Source organism: Bufo gargarizans, chromosome 3 (genome assembly GCF_014858855.1).
Source record: "Bufo gargarizans isolate SCDJY-AF-19 chromosome 3, ASM1485885v1, whole genome shotgun sequence".
NCBI lineage: Eukaryota > Metazoa > Chordata > Amphibia > Anura > Bufonidae > Bufo > Bufo gargarizans.
This window is the reverse complement of record NC_058082.1, coordinates 70,539,986-70,560,624: the sequence shown is the minus strand read 5'-3', so window position 1 is coordinate 70,560,624 and position 20,639 is coordinate 70,539,986. Positions and strand designations below refer to the sequence as shown.

At 44.9% G+C, this 20,639-nt stretch overlaps 1 protein-coding gene across 1 annotated transcript in view; it reads left to right on the top strand.

Annotated features, from left to right (window-relative positions):
- EXOSC8 (exosome component 8) overlaps positions 1 to 20,639 on the top strand; it is a 35,834-nt gene that overhangs the window by 9,191 nt on the left and 6,004 nt on the right. Inside the window, exons 6-10 of the mRNA XM_044283494.1 lie at positions 1,805 to 1,910; positions 4,023 to 4,068; positions 10,035 to 10,131; positions 12,631 to 12,751; positions 17,895 to 18,001. Coding sequence (XP_044139429.1) covers positions 1,805 to 1,910; positions 4,023 to 4,068; positions 10,035 to 10,131; positions 12,631 to 12,751; positions 17,895 to 18,001 — 477 coding nt within the window. The remainder of the gene's footprint in view (positions 1 to 1,804; positions 1,911 to 4,022; positions 4,069 to 10,034; positions 10,132 to 12,630; positions 12,752 to 17,894; positions 18,002 to 20,639) is intronic.

Genomic DNA, 20,639 nt, shown 5'->3' with positions numbered 1-20,639 from the left:
CTGATTTTAATTAGCAGTTACTTAGCAGTCTCTTTTTCTGTGCACCCTTCAAATTTAGGGTGCTGCCTCCCATCGCAGTCACGGCATCACTAACGTCCTTTCACAATGCAGCTATAGGATATGGCCAGTTTAGCATCTAATTAACATATAATTAACACTGGAGTTCTGCAGAGAAGAAATCATCTGAATCATTCAACTATTTTTAGCAGGCTGAATTGTTTAAAGGGGTTCTCCGGGCTTTTAATAATGATGCCCCATCTTCAGGATAAGTATATTCAAATAACTTTAGCACGTGGAAGTTTTGTTGCAAAGTAGAGATATATTTTATCCAAATGCGGCTGTGTACATTAGTTTGACGTTTCGGCCTTCTTCAGACTAGTGTCGCTAGCGGAATCAGGAAAGGTAACGGGTGAGTGTGCTGGAGTATGGGTGTAGTAATACATTAAGGTAACTTGCGCATTACTACACCCATACTCCAGGGCACTTACCTGTTACTTTTCCTGATTCTACTAGCGGCATTAGCCTGAAGAAGGCTGAAACGTCACACTACTGTACACAGCCGCATTTGGATAAAGTATATCTCTACTTTGCAACAGAACTTCCAGGTGCTGAAGTTATTTGAATATACTACAACGTGGTGGGAATCCTACTTCTAGCACAATTAGCAGGCTTCAATCAACTATCTTCAGTATAGGTCATCAATATCAGATTAACGGGGTCCAACACCCAGCACCCCTACTGCTCGGCTGTATGAAGGAAAGGTGTGCGCGTTCCATCTCCCTTCTCTCTTCCTGCTCGCCATATACATAGCAGAAGCGAGCAAGGGGTGCCAGGTGTCGTACCGCTGCCGATTGGATATTGAGGACCTATCCTGAGGTCCATTCTTGGCGCGGTTACCGCGCAGACCTGTCGCAAAGCTGCAGCGGGAGCCTGCTCGTGGTTCAGCTCCATTCAATGGAGATAAACCCACAGCGGGTCCGCATGAAAACCCACGTCGGAGACCACCGCAGAGTGGTTTCTGCTGAGGGATGCGTGGCAGATTTTATTGCAGACATAATCCTCCGTCTGAACGTATCATTAGGGTTTCACATTGCGTGGTTGTGTTGCAGCTGCGACGTGGTCGACTATTGCGTGGCCTTATCGGCTGCAGCAGGCTCTAATTAAACCAATTAGGACCACAATGTTTAGTTGGTTTGCGTTATTAATGGCTGCACATCACCAGTTATACCAGGCGGCCATTAACAGTACAATCCTAGTTTAATTAGAGTCCAGCTCGTACGATCGCACAGTACTCAACCGCAGCGGGCCGCATCGCAACAACAACATGAGCACACTATTTGGTTGTCTTCTAATATGCCTTTAGGGCAGGGAACCCAAAACCAGCTAGAGACCCCATTGAGGAACCCTAACATATTAAGGGTCATTTACTAACTGCACTACACCAGTTTTCAGTGTAAACTTTTTTGAGAGAAACGACTCCATTTGGGCTGGAGTACGTTCTACACCAGGTGCAGGGACTGCCGGCGGTGCGCCTATTTTATGACTGAGCCTGAGGCCTTTCTCCGCCAGTGCGGGCATAAAGTGCTTGTCTTTGTAAATGACCCCTATTGTCCATATGGATGAATATGGACATCCATACCACGGCATAAGTGTCTTATGTAGAAATTAAAGCTTTATCAGGTTCCTTTTTATCTAATTATATTTGTTGAGAAATAAGCGGTGGCTGATATTTCAGTAGACTGTAGTAAAGCAGTTACAAATGTTTCATGACGATGATAAGGATAATACAATGTCTTCTTTTTAGTTCCTAATGTGGACCTGACACCATTGTGTTCTTCACGGTTCCGGATCGGACCACCAGGGGAAGAGGCACAGGTCGCCAGTCAGTTCATAGCTGATGTTATTGAGAAGTAAGACTAAGTCTAATGTAAAATTAATTATTTTTTGGTGATAAGATGTTTATATCAGTCTATTCACATTGACTTAGGGCTCATGCACACGACAGTATTTTGCGTTCAGTATACTGGCCGTTTTTTTAGTTCAGTATGCGGAACATATACTGAACCAGTGTGTTTGCCTTCACTTGGCATTCAAACACTCTTTTGCACCTGGTAACCTCCATCACATGGTCTGGTGTGGGTGTGGCTCACGGCCTGGCTTCATTCACATAGTACTACCGCAGTATACATGCTGGGCATTTGTGGGAAGCTTGGCTGCGAGTTGAATTATATCACCGCCAGACCGTGTTCACACCATAGTTAGAGCAGCGGTTAGGACCCCTTGCCATGCTGAGAACCGTGACGTGGTGCATGATGGGCTCCGATATATCCATGACTGGAATATATTGGCAAAAGTCTCAGCTTTTAATACCTTTATTCATGTCTTGCCAGCATAGTCAGTGTTATATCTGTTTGGTGCATTCTCTCTGTGTGTTTCATATACTGAACCATTCATTTCAATGGTTCAGCAAAAAAACTGGAAGTGTCTCTGTGTGCATTCCGTTTCAGTATTTCTGTACCGTGAAAAGATAGAACTAGAACATGTCCTATTCTTGTCCGCAAATCACGGTGCTTGGCTCCATTTCAAGTCAATGGGTCCACATACGGAAATGCATCCATGTGTCTTCCGTATCCGTTCCGTTTTTGCGGAAACATCTATTGAAAATGTTATGCCCGGCCCAATTTTTTCTATGTAATTACTGTATACTGTATATGGAAAAACGGAAACAAAAAAATGGAACAACGGATTCGTAAAAAATTGACCGCAAAACACTGAAAAAGCCATACGGTCGTGTGCATGAGCCCTTATAGTTATGGATACTCTGAGTGTAATCTAAAAGGAAATGAAATGTGTTAAGTGGTCTCGCTCGGAGATCTACCTACAAGGAGGTTAGAAGAGGAAAATTCCTATTTGTCAATGTACTACCATCCAAGCTACAGGAGATGGGTGCTTTTACTTTACATGTCCACTAGGGGGGATTTTGAAATGGATGGGTGTATATCAGGATTTGGCGGGTACCATTTCTCCTCGGAGAGAGCGCCTTAATTGGCATGAGGAGGCTTATAAACCATACATGCTCCTCTGGAATTCTACGAAGTAACGAATACAAATGAGCTCTTGGCAAACTCTGCTCCTAATGCCACCAGATGTAAGGCAGCTATCCTATAAGTCAGTGTTCGACTCTTTAAATAGGCCTTGAGACATGACTTGGATAATAAATAAGCCAGCATCTCATCTGCAGACAGCTTTTGTACCATCAATATCTGCCTAGTGGAATTTCTGCCTCTTCTGCATAGAGCAAACAGAACCTTTTTAGCTTTTCTGCCGATCTAGTGTCAGGAGTGGTGCAGTATAGGGGAAAAAAGAGCATAAATCCACTTTCATATCGCAGTATTTAGATCAGTACTTTGCATCAGTGTTAGAAAGCCAAAACCAAGAGTGGAACCTAGGCAAACGTTAAAATTGAAATATTTGCGCCTATTCTTTTTTATTTGGGTCCACTTCAGATTTTATACTGATGCAGTGAAATACTGAGTCTGTGAAAGTGACATTAGGGAGTGCAGCCTCTGGTGGTGGCCCCACTGATCATATATTTATGGCATATTTTTAATTTAAAAAAAAATTGATAAAGTGGCCAAGCGCTTTAAAAGGGTTCTCCTTGCTTTTAATATTGATGACCTATGCTCAGGATAAATCATCAATATCCGGCACCCCTGCCGATCAGCTGTATGAAGGGAAGGCACGTGTAGTGTGCTCTTGACGTATCCCTTCTCTCTCTGCTCTCCGCTGTATGTCTATGGCAAAGCAGCAGCGAGCAGGAAGAGAGAAGGGAGACGACACATGCGCATTGCGTGCGCCGTCTCCTCCATACAGGTGATCGGCGGGGGTGCCAGGAGTCGGACCCCCGTCGATCTGATATTGATGACCTATCCTGAGGATAGCTAATCAGTATTAAAAGCCCAGAGAACCCCTTCAAGTTGGACATAGATGAACCATAAATGACCCTTATTTTGTATGTTTAGTTCACAGATAATACAGAAAGAAGACCTGTGCATAGCAAGTGGCAAAGTAGGGATATCACTTTTTTACATTTTTATTATATTGATTTATTCCGTTTCATATTGTATGCCGCATTGGAAGATCTTAACTGGTTTACGACCTCAGGCTTGCCAGAACGTCCGAGGTGCTTGAGTGGTGTATGGAGACTGCTCCATATGCGCTGGGTGCCAGTTGTGTAATACAGCTGACACTTGGCCGCAATAACTGGGATCAGAGAGAAATCTTATTCTGGTCATTTAAACCCTCAGATGCTGTGGTCAGTAGCTACTGCGGGGAGACTCCGCTCCTTTTCCCTGCCAGCTGCGCCCCCACCACTTTGACAGTTCCAGGCACTGTAGATGTAATAGCTCTTAGTTCTGAAATTGTGCGGCAATGCCTTCAGTGCACACGCGGTACTGGGCTGTTCATCACCGGGCAGATGGAATTCATGATGACATTCATATGTATGGGGTCCCTTTATGGTGTTTTCACTTAGCGTTTTTTGGGGGAAACAAGCTGCTGTTTTTGAGCCAGAATTGGATTCTGCAAGAATAAAACATATTGGTGCTTCCTTTGATTCTCGTTAATTTTTTATTTATTTTTTATCCACTTCTGGTTTTGGCTCGAAGGATCTGTTCACAACACGGAATTTGCTGGTGGACACCATGCCAAAATTCCGCTGCTGGCCATGTGGTTCCGTTCTCTCTGTCCTCTGATCTGAGCTCTAGGGATCGACCGATTATCGGATTTACCGATATTATCGGCCGATATTCAGGATTTTGAACACTATCGGTATCGGCATCTATTTTGCCGATATTCCGATAGTGTATGGGGAACACAGATCGCGCTGCTGACAGCGCTCTCCGTGTTCCCCTTAGCAGCACAGGGGAGAAGGAGCAGTGTCTCCTCCCCCTGTGCTGCTGCTGCTGCCGCCAATGAGGAGAGAGGGGACAGGAGGAGGGGAGGAGCTATGGCCACTGCACCACCAATGAAGATTAATCTATCATTTATTCAATACAGGAGGCGGGAGCTGCAGAATCACATAGCCGGCTCCCGGCCTCTATGAGCTGTAGCTGCGATCTGTGGTAGTTAACTCCTCAGGTGCCGCGGATCGCAGCTACTGCTCATAGAGGTCGGGAGCCGGCTATGTGATCCTGCAGCTCCCGCCTCCTGTATATGAATAAATGAGAGAGGGGTTGTCCAAGTTATATTTATTGATGACCTATCCCCAGGATAGGTCATCAATATCAGATCGGAGGGGGTCCGACACCCGGCACCCCCTCCGATCAGCTGTTTGAAGAGGAGACTCGCACGGTGTCAGCGCTGCCTCCTCTTCACTGTTTACCTTCTAGCCGTTGCATCTGCAGTGGTGAGCAGGTGTAATTACACCCAAGCCTTCCTATTCATTTCAATAGGAAGGCTTGGGTGTAATTACACCTGCTCACCACTGCAGATGCAACGGCTAGAAGGTAAACAGTGAAGAGGAGGCAGCGCTGACACCGTGCGAGTCTCCTCTTCAAACAGCTGATCGGAGGGGGTGCCGGGTCATCAAGAAATATAACTTGGACAACCCCTTTAATCTTCATTGGTGGTGCAGTGCACCCCCCCCCCCCCCCAATCCCAGTATTAGACATTGGTGGCGCAGTGCGCCCCCCCTCCCCCCCAGTATTAAGCATTGGTGGCGCAGTGCGCCCCTCCACAGGATCCCCTCCTCCTCCGATCGGAGCCCCAGCAATGTAATGCTGGGGCTCCGATCGGTTACCATGGCAGCCAGGACGCTATTGAAGCCCTGGCTGCCATGGTAAGCTCCATACTGCTGTGTGCACAAAGCACAGAGCAGCAGGGACAGTGTGAGCTCCTATTCACCCTGATAGATCTCTATCAGGGTGAAAAGGACAAGGGTTCTAATCCCTAAGGGGGCTAAAAGTTAGTAAAAAAAAAAAAAGTTACAAAATTAAAACACCAAAATATTAAGTATAAATGAAAAAGAAAGATTTACAAAAAAAAAATACTACACATTAACAATAAACATTAATTTTCAGCAGATTTGTGGGAATTATTTTTTTTTTCAAAAATAAAAATTCCCAGAATATCGGTATAAATTATCGGCTATCGGCCTGAAAGTTCACAAATTATCGGTATCGGCCCTAAAAAATCAATATCGGTCGATCCCTACTGAGCTCTATTGCAAAATCGTGGGGCGCCATTCAGTTTCTACAGCAATCTTGGGCCTTCCAAAAAAACCTTCTCCCTGTATAGATGTGCTCTTCTCTGCTGATTCCAGTACACTTAATGCCATCTTGATCTGTGGCCCCGGTCTAGCGAAATCACCCATATCGTTTATGCTAATGAGGGCATTGCTGTTGCACCCAAAAGCTCCGCTCCTTTTCTCTGCCAGCTGCGCCCCCACCACTTTGACAGTTCCAGGCACTGTAGATGTAATAGCTCTTGGTTCTGAAATTGTGCGGCAATGCCTTCAGTGCACACGCGGTACTGGGCTGTTCATCACCGGGCAGATGGAATTCATGATGACATTCATATGTATGGGGTCCCTTATGGTGTTTTCACTTAGCGTTTTTTGGGGGAAACAAGCTGCTGTTTTTGAGCCAGAATTGGATTCCGCAAGAATAAAACATATTGGTGCTTCCTTTTGATTCTCGTTAATTTTTTTTTTTTTTTATCCACTTCTGGTTTTGGCTCGAAGGATCTGTTCACAACACGGAATTTGCTGGTGGACACCATGCCAAAATTCCGCCGCTGGCCATGTGGTGCCTATTTCCCATTGTTTTCAGTGGGAGGCAGTGCTGCAGCTTGCCAGCTGGTGGTTTAAAACCATAATCACCCCAAGAAGGAACATTTCCCTTCTTGGTACAGTGTTAGGACAGCTGTCGCTTGAAGCTGCAGTGGCTGTCCGGTCACAGCTTAACTGCATTTAATGGAGCTAAATCTCAAGCGGTTCTGTGGCATTCAAAGTTAACAACCGCGGCAGTACGTGGTGAACGGACGCAAAATCTGCATCAAAACCTGCAGTGGCATTTTCCCCAAAACACGATGTGACCTAGGGTTGTACCGCTGAAGTCTCTATACTTTTTCAATACTTTGATACCCGTTCAATACTATACCAGATTTGTCATTTTTGCAGTAGTATTAGTCCCTACCAGAGACCATGGCGCGCGCAGAGTGCAGTGCACGCCGTGCTCTTATAAGCAGCCGCACAGTCTAGAAGGAGGGAGAGTGTCCCTCCCGCCTCACTGATACGGCCACCCACTGCCAGCAATAAAATAATTGAGTGCCTTGATGGAGAAGTGTCAGGGAGGGAAGAAGGGGGGTAGAATAGGAGTGCAGGGGAAAGGGAAAGGACTTTTAAAGATGTCATCGCCATGTGACCAGTAAATTGCTGCAGGAGGTTTCCTGCACTTTTAAAGGTATGTGCTTTATGCTGTGTGCATGTATTAATGTGATGGTGTCACTTACTATTAACATGAGGCACATGGAGATTTAAAATTACTAACATGATGTGCCTCCCATTAACCCTTTAACGCATAATGCCGTACATGTATGGCATTATGCGCAGGGAATTGTATGGAGCAGCTGCTGCGCTCCATACGCTGTGGGCACCGGCTGTATAATACAGCAGGTGCCTGACTGCCATGGTTATCTGCCTGCTAAGCTGTGCACAAGGCACAACTCAGCAGGTAGAGCGGCAGAATCCTATTCACCATAATAGGTCTCTATTATGGTGAATGCTACAAGGGATCAAAAGTTTCCAGGTTCTAGCCCCCTAAGTAAAAAAAATAATAATAATATATATATATATATTAACCCCCCCCCCCCCCACAAAAATATTAAGAGTTTAAATCGCCCCCTTTCCCAATTTTACATATAAAAGCTATAAACAATAAAACATGTCTGAGGCTATTTAAATTATTTTTAAAAATGTTCCTTTGCGGTGAATGCCGTAACAAGGAAAAAACACGCAATTTGCCTTTTTTTTTTTTGTCACCTTGTCCCCCCAAAAATGTTGAATATCAATGATCAAAAAGTTTTATGTACCCCGAAGGTGGTACCAATAAAAATTACTGTTTGTCCCACAAAAAAACAAGCCGTTATACAGGTTATGGCTGTCAGAAAATGACGATGCAAAGAAAATTTATTTATTTATTTTTTCTTCAAAGGTTTGTATTTTTTTAAAGTAGTAAAACAAAAAAAAATATACAAGTTTGGTATCACCGTAATCTTGTTCTTGGTTGTCGGGTATTTATTTCATATAAGATATGAAATCATAAAAATTATGATTTCATATTTCTATGAAATATGAAAAATTAAAAATTTAATTGGCGGACATATAAACCCATCTACCACTTGATGGCACTGTTGTATCATATAGCAATTTTAAGAATTAACATATATATATGGCTTTAATATACCTCTTAAACTTTGACCTTGTCCACCCTAAATCAATTAGGAGGGACTCTTTCTGACACTTTGCTCAGACTGACTGGCGGTATTAGAAGTTTCCCTAATCCTTGAATTTATGGGGCAGATAAGAGCAGAATGGTTTTTAGAAAGTTTTCTCCTGGCTTGTGTATCTTTTCTCCCCCTGTGTATGGTTCATGATCACAAACTTATCAGTTAGACACACCTTCCTAATTTGGAAGTTTCCAATCATAGTCGGATGGGCGTGACTATTGATAAGAAATGACATCATAACCTCCCCAGAATGCACTTTTGCTACTGTTGTAATGTCACCTACTCATACCTAGGTGGCACTGCTGTGTAAGCTATTTGCATCATAGTATAAAGGGTTAACTTCTGTAAGTCTGAATAAAGGTATAATATACATTTTGACCTTTTAAAAGCTTTAATTCAAAGTATAGGGATTAATTCTGACACTTGTAGCAATTAGAGACAGACCTCTAGGCGTCTCTCTGAATGTTTCTCACACTGTTTATTTGTGTATCGTAAATAACTTCAATGGCTTTGTTTTCTCAGAGATATCAGTACCTCCTCTCATACCAAAGAGGTGAATAATTGTTACAAAACATACATCTTCACAGACACTCTTTTAGAGACAAAGATTCTCCTAATGAGAAATATATATAATATACTGGATACATGTTGTCTTCATAACATATAACAATATAATATATAGTAATATATATATATATATATCCTACTGATTGTCTTATGCTAAGGACTAAGGCTCATTAAATGAATACATGAATATTATATATTTGCTTCATTGATAAATGCCTAATTGTATAGGTAATTATCACCAGCTGCATAGAGCTTATCTTTATCTTCCGTCATAAATTTAAAAGTAGATAAGGAAGATTCTTCTCAGACTGGTACACTCATGAGAAGAATAACACTAAAGAGCAGAAACCTTTGTATGACTATAGTCGAGCATGGCTCTTAAAGGGAATGAACATTCATCTTGACTAAAATAATTGGATATCAATGCATTTACCTATGAAAAGTCACAACATGGTATCAAAACTGAATCAAACTTTTGGTATTGTGACAACTCTTGTGTGAACCCATCCTTAGACAAAGCTACACTGCGACATGTGTCGCTGTAACGTTGCGCATCCAAGTTGGATTTTTGTGCTTCTGTTGCGTCACAGTGCGACACCATTGACTGACGTTACAAAAGAAGTTGCACGACACGTCATTGTGTAGCTGTGCGCTTTTTTGTGGTGCAACTCGCTGTCACACCACAATCTAATATTTCTTTGCGCTGCATTATGTGTTTGGATGTCCCGTAGAAATAAAGTGTGATATCTACGGGCAGCCTTTATGACAGAAGCCAGGTTTACCAGCTGTTTCTACTATTGTTTCTAAATATCCCATTTCCATAGAATTTCCAGCATATAAAATTTTCTTTGTAGTTGAATGCAGTGATGGTTTGCAGATGAGAAGAATATTTACGGGACAAGGAAGTCCATGGTTTACTTATAATAATTCTGGATATGCTTTTTATTTATTTTTTGTAGCTGGCATGGGTTTTGTATTGTGATCTCATATGTCTGGATTATGACGGAAACCTCCTTGACGCCTGTGTATGTGCACTGGTAGCTGCTTTAAGAAATGGTAAGCTATCGATTACAGTTCTTAATGTATGTGCCGACACCGTTTTCTAGTTCATAGAAATAATTTGCATAAAAAGTTGAGGAGTAACTGTGGAAATGCATTGCTTGACATGTCGTACACTGATCTAATCTCTTCATTCTCAGCTGCTTGGGCTCCTGATGGCATAGTTTTCACAACCATTTTAGTATTTTGGAACCCCTGGAAGCCAATTTCCATCTTGGAGAACCACTAGAAATAAAAAAATGTCAAGACAATAATATATAAGATATAGCAAAATGAATTAAGACCCAAGACGTCAGACCCAGCGTTGGTCTGAAGTTTCTTGGACCCACCGGAGGAAATGATTGAGGGCCCACCCTCTGTGTTTATAGGACCCTCATTAGGGATCTATTATTGTCAGAGCTTGGGCCCACCAGAGGATCCTCTGGTGGCCAGTCCGACCCTGGTCAGACCCCTAGAAGCCCAGAGACGGAAACACATGGGACAACCAAGAGGAGATGGCCTTCAGCTAGTTGTAGCATCCAGAACTGCCAAGGGCCATACTATGCCATTCATATGAGTCCCGGAACTTGAGAATGATGGTGGAGTCGAGAGAGAGAGCGCCAAGGGAGGTGTGCACAGGGGCAGCTGTAATGTCTATTACACAGTAGTCGGGACATTGTATGTAATGCAGCAGTACAGTGCTCTATACCAGGCTTCTGGTTCCAGCCGCTCTGGACTATAAGAATTACCACCTCTTCAACTCATCGCTTGTGGAAATGCCATAAACGTCTCAGATGGGAGTGCCCCTTAAGGCTTCTTTCACATGAGCGAGTTTTCCGTCCGGCTGTGATGCGTGAAGTAAAGTCATAGCACCCGCACTGAGTCCTGACCCTTTCATTTCAATGGGTCTGTGCACATGAGCCCCATAGAAGTGAATTGGGCTTCCGTGAAAAATGCATTACATCCGGATGCAAAGCGTTTTTCACTGATGGTCGCTAGGAGATGTTTGTAATTCTTCAGGTTTTTTTTTTTTTTTTTCACGCGTGTGAAAAATGCATCAAAACTGATGTCATCTGCGTGAAAAAAACTGAACACAATCGTAGTGCCTGTGAATAGGTCCTTACTTACCTGCTCTGCTTCCAACTGCGTGTCCACAGATGGGGTCACATGCGCCGACACAGACAATGACTGGCTAAAGCGGTGACGTGTCTCCAAGAGGCGCTTGACATGCTGCTTAGGTACACGCAGAGACCGGTCATTGGCTGCAGAGGTGCATATGATGAGGTACTGCTGGGGGTTGGGAAGGGAGTTTAAAAAAAAAAAAACCTGCACAACCCCTTTAAGGAACAGCCTGGCGTAGACTGATACACTAGTGCAGGGCACGACATGGGGTTTTAGGAGGACACCAGTCATGTGCACTAGGCATGGCATAGTAGACTGAGCCGTTTTAAGTTCTTAAATATAGAATTTCCTCTTATGATGCCAGATGTACAGTGCACCACTGCTCCTCGCTCATTTGGAACATACACATGAGCAGCCACTAGAGGGCGCTCACACATATATTCTAAGGTCTACTGATTTATTTAAAGGGAACCTGTCACCGGGATTTTGTGTATAGAGCTGAGGACATGGTTGCTAGATGGACGCAGGTTAATGTATCAAATTGTTTTGGTTTTTTTTACACCGTAAAGGCACACAGAGCTATGGGGACTGGGTATTGCAGGTGTGCTAGCGACCATCTAGCAACCCATGTCCTCCGCTCTATACCCAAAATCCCGGTGACAGATTACCTTTTAATAGAAATAAGCCACAAATGAAACCCAAAGAATCTGTCTGTAAGTATTCTGTTCATGGGCGCAGACGGGTGCCTGAGACGGGTCTGCCCTGAGGTATTATTCAAGAACAAGTGATTTATTTGCTTTGAATATAAAAGGTACCAGTCATCTGCACAGCTCTGAAGGTGCGTGCACCTAAACCTGAAATCTACACCAGCGCCTAGCTGGCATAGATTACAGTTGTCTTTTATGCCAGAAGATAAATGTACCAGGCCTGCTGCCCCCTTTTAGGGAAAGTGGCAAGGGCAGTGGAGAAACACCCATTGAAATGAAAAAAATAAATGAACGGACACGGAATTAAAATACGTTTGTGTGCAAGAGGCCTACGACTGTAGAATAAGGGTCCATTCACACGTCAGCAAAATGGGTCTGCGTCCGTTTTGCAATTTTGCGGAACAGGTGCAGACCCGTTAGTTTTCAATGGGGCCGGAATGTTGGATCTGCATTTGCGGATCCGGACTTCCGTTCCGCAAAAAAATAGAACATGTCCTATTGGACAAGAAAAGGCATTTTCAATGAGTGCGCTGGTGATGTGCGGTCCACAAAATGCGGAACCCACATTACCGGTGTCCGTGTTTTGCGGAAACGCATACGGACGTGTGAATGGACCCTAAAACATTAGTACTTAGACATAATAGACATTATTAGTATGTGCTGACATTCTTGGTCTCTCCATACACAGTACAATTGCCTTCTGTTAAAATAAGTGAAGATACAGGCTTGGCGGCCGTCCAGTTATCATCTAAAAGTCCGCTGAACCTTCTGAAGCACCCAGTGTCTACATCGTTTGCTGTATTTGATGAGTAAGTATCTTCTGTCCATTTCATGAAAAGAATAGGGTGTTGTGCTGAGATCTTTGATGTGACTGGAGTCCATGACGCTGTTGCGATTTTGTTGTCTCATGGATCCAGTCATTGATTAACTCTGCTGACTTCAATTGGATCAATCTGGGGTTCCATATTATTATTTATTGGTACAAGACTAGTGCTGCTGTACTTGATGTAAAACTTACTGGAATCCTATGTAAGAATGAAGTGAGCCTTAAAGGGGTTGTCTCACTTTAGCAAATGGTATTTATCATGTAGACAAAGTGAATACCAGGCACTTGCTAATGTATTGTGATTGTCCATATTGCTTCCTTTGCTGGCTGGGTTCATTCACTGCTTGTTTCCATGGTTACGACCACTCCACAATTCAGCAGTGTGGCTGTGCTTGCACACTATAGGAATAAGCACTAGCCTATGTGCGCTTCCTACGGAGCAAATAGGCTGATGCTTTTTCCTATAGTGTGCAGGCACGACCACCACTGATGGATTGCAGGGTGGTTGTAACCATGGAAACGAGCAGTGTATAATGTGATGGGAAAATGAATCCAGTCAGCAAAGAAAGCGATAGGGATAATAATACATTACATGATGAAGACTATTTGCTGAAGTGAGACAGCCCCTTCTAAAAGGCACCGGAGCAGATATAATAAGACTGGCATTATATATTACAGTCTAAGGCCCCATGCACACGGCCGTGTTTCACAGCCGTGTGCGGGCCGTGGAACCGCGGCCTGGATCCCTCCTGAGAGCAGGAGCGCACGGCGTCACTGGTTGCTATGACGCCGTGCTCCCTGCTGCCGCCGCAATACAGTAATACACTGGTATGATCTATACCAGTGTATTACTGTACTGTGCCGGCAGCAGGGAGCGCACGACGTCATAGCAACCAGTGACGCCGTGCGCTCCTGCTCTCAGGAGGGATCCAGGCCGCGGTTCCACGGCCCGCACACGGCTGTGAACAACGGCCGTGTGCATGGGGCCTTAGTGTAAAGTAATTTTATGCAAAATGCAGCGGTTTCTTACGTACGTAGATTACAGTAAATATGATCGGCCGTTGGAGGCAACGCGCCTCCCACTAAGCCTCGCTTGCTTTTCTTGCGACTTTTCACTGTTCTGAAAAGTGGCAAATTATGGTGTGTGCCTTTAACTTATCACACAACTTTACATAAATCAGTAGTACAAGCGACCATAAGAAAGTTTGCCATAGATCTTATCAGAGAACTTTAAAACAAGGCAATCTTATCAGCTGTTTCTTTCCCGTCCCTGTCTCCCTTCTAAAACAGTCTTCTTTCTAAAATAACTTTGACTCTGACAATTATAGTTATAGTTAAAACATGTTGAAAAAGACATTAGTCCATAAAGTTCAACCAAGGATTATGAGAAATTTGTATTATATGGCTTCTGCTCACTCAAGGATAAGATTACATGATCTCATAGAAGTCTTATGGAGAGGCAGGAACAAGGGGGAAGACACAAGCACGGAAAGAGATACTGCGCAACTAAACCGACAGTTTGTGTCTCAGCCCAAGTGCTATATTCACATCCATGTCAGATGAGTATTTCTCTATAACATCCTCTGTGATCCTGGTGTTGCTTCTGAGAGAGAAAGTTAGGAAGCAGATTTTTTCCACTCACCAGATCTGGGAGAACTGCAAACTAAAACATGCCAGATACAAGTGATATAATGGCCACAAATAGCGTTATTCCTCATATACACATACTGTAAGGTTAGTGACGCTTTAATAAATGTGCCCACCATGTTGTAAAAGGTGCCATAACATTAAACAGGTTTTCCTAGATGTTAATACTGATGACTAGGGATGAGCGAATCGACTTTGGATGTGCAGTATTGAATGTGTAGGTTCAGATGAGCCAAAGTTATTACTTCACATTATTTCATAAATTTCTACTGTAAAAAATAATTTCCCAAACTTGGGTTCGGTTCCAAGGTACCACGCGAGTTCGGGAAATGTTTTTTTACAGTAGAAATTAAGTTATGAGAAGTCTCGCAAGACTTTGCGAAGTAATAACTTCGGCTCGTAGGGAGGCGGATGTTAAGGTACATTTACAAGCGGCAGAAGCTGAGCGAGTGTTTGGCAGGGTGCCTTCCCTGGTTAATAGTGAGGCGCTGGCGGGGGCTCAGGAGCAGTTGAGGTGTCACTTAATTCAGGCAGCGGAGCGGAAGCGTAGTTTTTACCGCCAAAGGTCCTTCGAAGAGGGTGAGAAGGTAGGGCATTTGCTGTCGGTCGTCTCTCAGGCCCAGCGGGGATCCTCCTGTATACAGGAACTGAGGGATGGGAATGGGTGCGGTAGGCAGGATACCAAGGGAATTTTGGAGGTATTAAAGGGATTTTATGTGTCACTGTATGAATCTACTGTCCCTAGTTCTGGGGAAGCGCTGAACGCCTTTTTAGAGGGGGCACAGTTGCCGGTTCTGTCGGAGGAGGATAGAGAGAGACTGGAGGAGCCGATTTCACTGGAGGAACTGGAAGCAGCACTGGGTGGGATGGCGAATGGTAAGGCCCCGGGGGCAGATGGTTTGCCTGTGGAGGTATATAAGAAAATGCAGGGGATGCTTCTCCCGGAATTACTCAAGGTGCTGGAATACTCACTGGAGACTGGTTCGCTTCCACCCTCAATGCAGGAGGCTATAATTGTAGTACTTCCCAAACCTGGGAAAGATCCCAAATTTCCAGAATCGTATAGACCAATTTCGCTTCTTACGGCTGATGTGAAGCTCCTGGCTAAGGTGTTGGCGAACAGGTTGTCCAGGGTGATTCTGACTATTGTACATCCTGACCAGACAGGTTTTATGCCTGGGAAGTCGACGGCTATCAACATCAGGAGGCTGTATGCTGGTCTGAATGTCCCGGCTGACAACTGCGGGGATAGGGCCTTGCTTTCCTTAGATGCCGCTAAGGCATTCGACAGTGTGGAGTGGACGTACCTGTGGGGTGTTCTGAGAGTTATGGGGTTTGGGGACCGGTTTGTGAGGTGGGTGCAGGTTTTGTATTCCTGTCCCAGAGCCCGTATTAGAGCAAATGGAGGGTTGTCGGACAGTTTTAAATTGGCAAGAGGCACCAGACAGGGATGCCCATTGTCGCCCCTATTATTTGCTCTGGCCATTGAGCCACTAGCTGCTTTGATACGCCTGTCTCCTCATATTGTGGGGTTTAGATACGGTAATGTCCAGAATAAGGTGGCTCTTTACGCCGATGATACCTTGGAGGGGGGAGGGGGGGGAGAGGGGGGGGGGGAGGGGGAGGGGGGGGGGGGGAGGGGGGGAGATGTCCTGTTGGTCAAGGGAAAGTTGACCTGTTTAGGGATATGGTAGACTTTGGGGGATGTTTACTCTCTGCGATTTCATGTACTCAAGTGTGAGTATGCTGTGCTATGGTAATAATTATTATGCTTGTTGCTGTGAGCCATGATGGAATTTTATTCTGTTATTCATTTTGTCATATTGTGATTGTGAACCCTGAAAATGTCTTTTTTGGAAAAAAGAAAACAGAAATTTCAATGTCAATAAAAATGATTTGATTTAAAAAAAAAAATAACTTCGGCTCATCTGAGCCTATACATTCTAATACTGTACGGAGCGCTTGCTTCGTACAGTATTCAAACTAAGTGTTATGCAAGTCGATTTGCTCATCCCTACTGATGACCTAGCCTCAGTCACCCGGGACCCCCGCCGATCAGCTTTTTTGAGAAGGCACTGACACTCCTGTGAGCGCCGCTGCTTACCAAGCACAGCGCTGTACACTATATAGCAGTTATGCTTGGTATTGCAGCTCAGCCCCATTCACTTTGAATGGCCTACTGGCCTAGAAAAAGCAGCAAGAAGGCTGCCTTCTCAAACAGCATATCTATTCCGGGTGTTGGACCTCCAGAGGATAGGTCATCAGTGGGAAAAAAAAAAACCATTTTATATGGCTATTCCCATCTGTCAGTGTGCCATTCCCGTCATATAGGTGTGGGTCTCATCTCTGGGACCTGCTCCTGTCTCCAGAAGTTAAGGAGTCCAATAGCAGTAAATGGAGAACAAGCTGTGCATGTGTGTTTTTAAATAATGGGACCCCATGGGTGACATTTACCACTGTAGGCCAATGTATACCAGTGCAATGTGCACAGAGCTATAGGAGGTCAGAGGTACTCAGGTATGTGACCAGATAAAATTCTGTATGAAGCCCCTTTACAGTAAGTGACTTTTGATTAATATTGCTTTACAGTGAAGCGCAGGGGCTTAGCAGCTGATGACTGATCTTATTATGACATTATAGCTGCACTTAAAGGGTTTCTACCACTTTGATTTCACATAATTAGGTGTCAGACACTAGCGATCCGCTAGTGTCTGCTCTGCCAAACAATCCTGCTATAATAGCTTTTGGGGCAGCCGTTTACCTAAAAAAAGAACTTATATTAATATGCTAATGACCCTCTAGGTGCTATGGGGGCGTCATTAGCACCTAGAGGATCGGTCTACCTTCACAAGATGCTAGCGGATCGCTAGTGTCTGACACCTAATTATGTGAAATCAAAGTGGTTAGAAACCCTTTAAAGCTTGTATGTTGTGTTTTTTTTTTTTTGCAGTTATCAAATGAGTTATCCCATTAAGACAAATTATCTGCTATTCTGTGTCTTATTGGCGGGAGTCTGACCACTGGGGCCCTCGCTAGTCGTGAGAACAGGTGCCCGTATTCCCCGTTTGAATGGAGCGGCAGATACGCACCGGGCTATCTCCAGCAGCAGCGAGCGTGGTGACGGGCCAAAGTGGTCAGATCCTGCCGATCAGTCACTTATCTCTCTATCCTGTGAATAGGGAGTAAGTTGTCTTAACGGGACAACCCATTTAAAGTGTTAATATGCTAATCAGACCGAAAGCAATAAACTGTACATATACTGTCGCCAAAAGACAAAAAAAAGCTGATCAGATCCAACATGAACAAGACGTTGTCCTTTTTCTGCATATGCATTCACCACTATCTGGATGTACTGCAAATGTTGAACTGGAACATAGGAAAGCCGCTAATAACATATATTATATACATACATATATTGGCACTGGCCGGCGCCATGTCATATTAGAGACCAGCCCTGTTCACTTTTGTTTCATTTACAGCACGTACATTGTTGTGGACCCAACTGATGAAGAAGAGAGTTTAGCCACTGGACTTCTGACTGTTGTAATAGACGAGGATGGGAAGTTATGTACTATTCGGAAACCAGGTAATGCACACTCATCCCAACTACTATAAGGATTAACATAGGAAAATCCCAAGTCAGAATAAAAAGAAACCTTCAATAACAAAAAAGTCAAGTTAAGGTAATATGGGTCATATCCCAGCGCCTCTTGAGTCCTAATGTGTGCCCTATGAAGACAACCAAAAACAAAACACCTCTGTGTCCCTACCATGCCCTGTTCCCAGCCATTTCTATTCCCCGAAGGACCAGGAAGTGGTTTGGTTGGTCCCATGACCACTGCAGCCAGTCACAGGCCTTGGTAGTCACATCTGCTTCAGCAGTACGTTAGCAGCGATGTACCATTTAGGCAGCATATGGCTGCAGTGGTCATGGGCCCAAGCAACTTGCTTGTCCATCGGGGCATGACGGGACGTTTTTTTATTTTTTTTATGGAGTACATGTTAGGGACTTTAGGTGTTGTTGGATCCTAGACCGAAAAAATTGCTTTAAAGAGAGTCTGTCACCAGGGACCTCCCTATCCATCTGTTTGCATGGACACATGGCTGTTGTTCATCTGTTTAAACGCTGTTTCTCATCCGTCTCATTGGAGGGACACAGGCTTTCACCATTGGTATAGCTGTTGCCGCTAGGAGGTGGACACTAAGCACTGTTGTCAGGACACGGGGAAGGTGTTATCAGTGATAGATAGCTATCTATGTATACATACTTACACAGAGAATGCTATCGATCACTGATAACACCTCCCCCATGTATAACTATCACTGACAACTATGGCTTGACCATTGGTATAGCTGTTGCCGCTAGGAGGTGGACACTAAGCACACAAAGTGTAAGCTCCTCCCTCTTCAGCTATACCCTTCCTACAGGGACAAAACGAAATCGTTTTTTTAGCATGGGGTCTGTAGGAGGCAGACCTCCCTGGTGCGTCTGCTCCTGCAGGTCCCCACCCCCCCCCCTGGGGCTTATTTTACCCTGGCTGGCGTCTGGGTTCGGCCTGGGATGCCGTCTTGTGTTAAGGATGTCATCGCATCAGATTTCTGTCCTTGTAAATGACTGACAAGATTTTGATCATTATGTACAAATGTGTATTTTATTGATGGTTTATTTAAAAATCAATAAATGATTTTTGATTTTAAAAAAATTCCATACCAGAATGCTTCAGTGAGCCATTCTGTCCAGCTGGGATTGCGCCCCAGTGCGCCAGGCATTCAGATGGTGGATGGTCTCTCCGATGTTGAAGTCGGGTCGCTCGTTCCTCCCTCTCCGTTGTAAGGCATTAACAACGGACGCAAGCCTCAAGAGTTGGGGGGGAGTGTTGGAAAATCTCTATGTTCAAGGGGTATGGTCACGCGAGGAGCGCTTCCTTCCAATCAATGTTCTGGAGTTGAGGGCTATTCAGCTCTCTGCGACATTGGGCCGACCATCTCAGTGGTTGTCCGGTGCCGGTTCAGTCCAACAACTCCACGGCGGTGGCTTACATCAATCACCAGGGCGGCACCCGGAGCCTGGCAGTCATGGCGCTGATTCTCAGCGGGGCGGAGAAACATGTTCCGGCACTGTCGGCAGTTCACATACCCGGCGTCGACAACTGGATCGCAGACTTCCTCAGCCGGGAGCGTCTCAATCCCGGCGAGTGGGCTCTTCACCCGCAGGTCTTTCAGGCCATCTGCTAGAGGTGGGGTCGGCCGGATGTGGATCTCATGGCCTCACGGTTCAACAACAAGGTTGAGGACTTTGTTGCTCTATTTAACGACATGGCTGTTGAAGCCGCCGTACTGAAGGCTCGTTTTTTGGGGGGGGATGCGGTGGTCCAGACTATGATTCGGAGCAGGAAGCCGTCGTCTTTCAGAATCTACCTGGAAGTCCTATTTTAGTTGGTGCGAGCGGTGACAGCTGTTTCGCGTTGTTTTTTCTTTGCCGTGACTTTTGGCTTTCCTGCAGTCGGGCATGGACTTGGGGCTTGCTCTTAGCTCCCTCAAAAGGCAAGTGTTGGCACTCTCCATTCTTTTTCAGTGGAATTTTGCTTCGCTTTCAGCGGTTTGGACTTTTCTGCAGGGGGTGGCGCATGCTGCGCCCCCTTTCCGTCCTCTATTGGATCCTTGGGATCTTAATCTAGTGCTCAACGCTCTCTAATCTTCTCCGTTTGAGCCTTTGCAGTAGGTGTCGCTGCGCTTCCTGTCTTATAAGGTGTCTATCAGTAAAGTGTCGTAACTCGTGACTCTGTCATGTCGGTCGCCCCTTCCTGATCCTCCATCAGGATAAGGTGGTCCTTCTCCCTGTGCAGTCCTTCCTGCCGAAGCTGGTGTCGGCATTCCATCTAAATGAGATTGTTCTCCCTTCATTTTGTCCGGACCCGTCTCATCCTCGGGAGCAGTTGCTCCATACCCTGGTTTTGGTACGAGCCATTCAAGTCTATCTGTCCCAGACGGCATCTTTCTGGCGAACGGATTCCCTGTTCGTGATTCCAGAGGGACCGAGACGAGGGCTGGCAGCGTCAAAGACTTCCATTTCCCGATGGATTAGTTTGGCTATTAAGGACTGGGGCTTCGCCCTCCCGGGGGACTGCTCATTTGGCTCGGGCAGTGGGGGCCTCTTGGGCGGTGCATCACGGGGCTTTGGCCCTCCAGGTGTGCAGGGCGGTTACTTGGTCGTCTTTGCATAC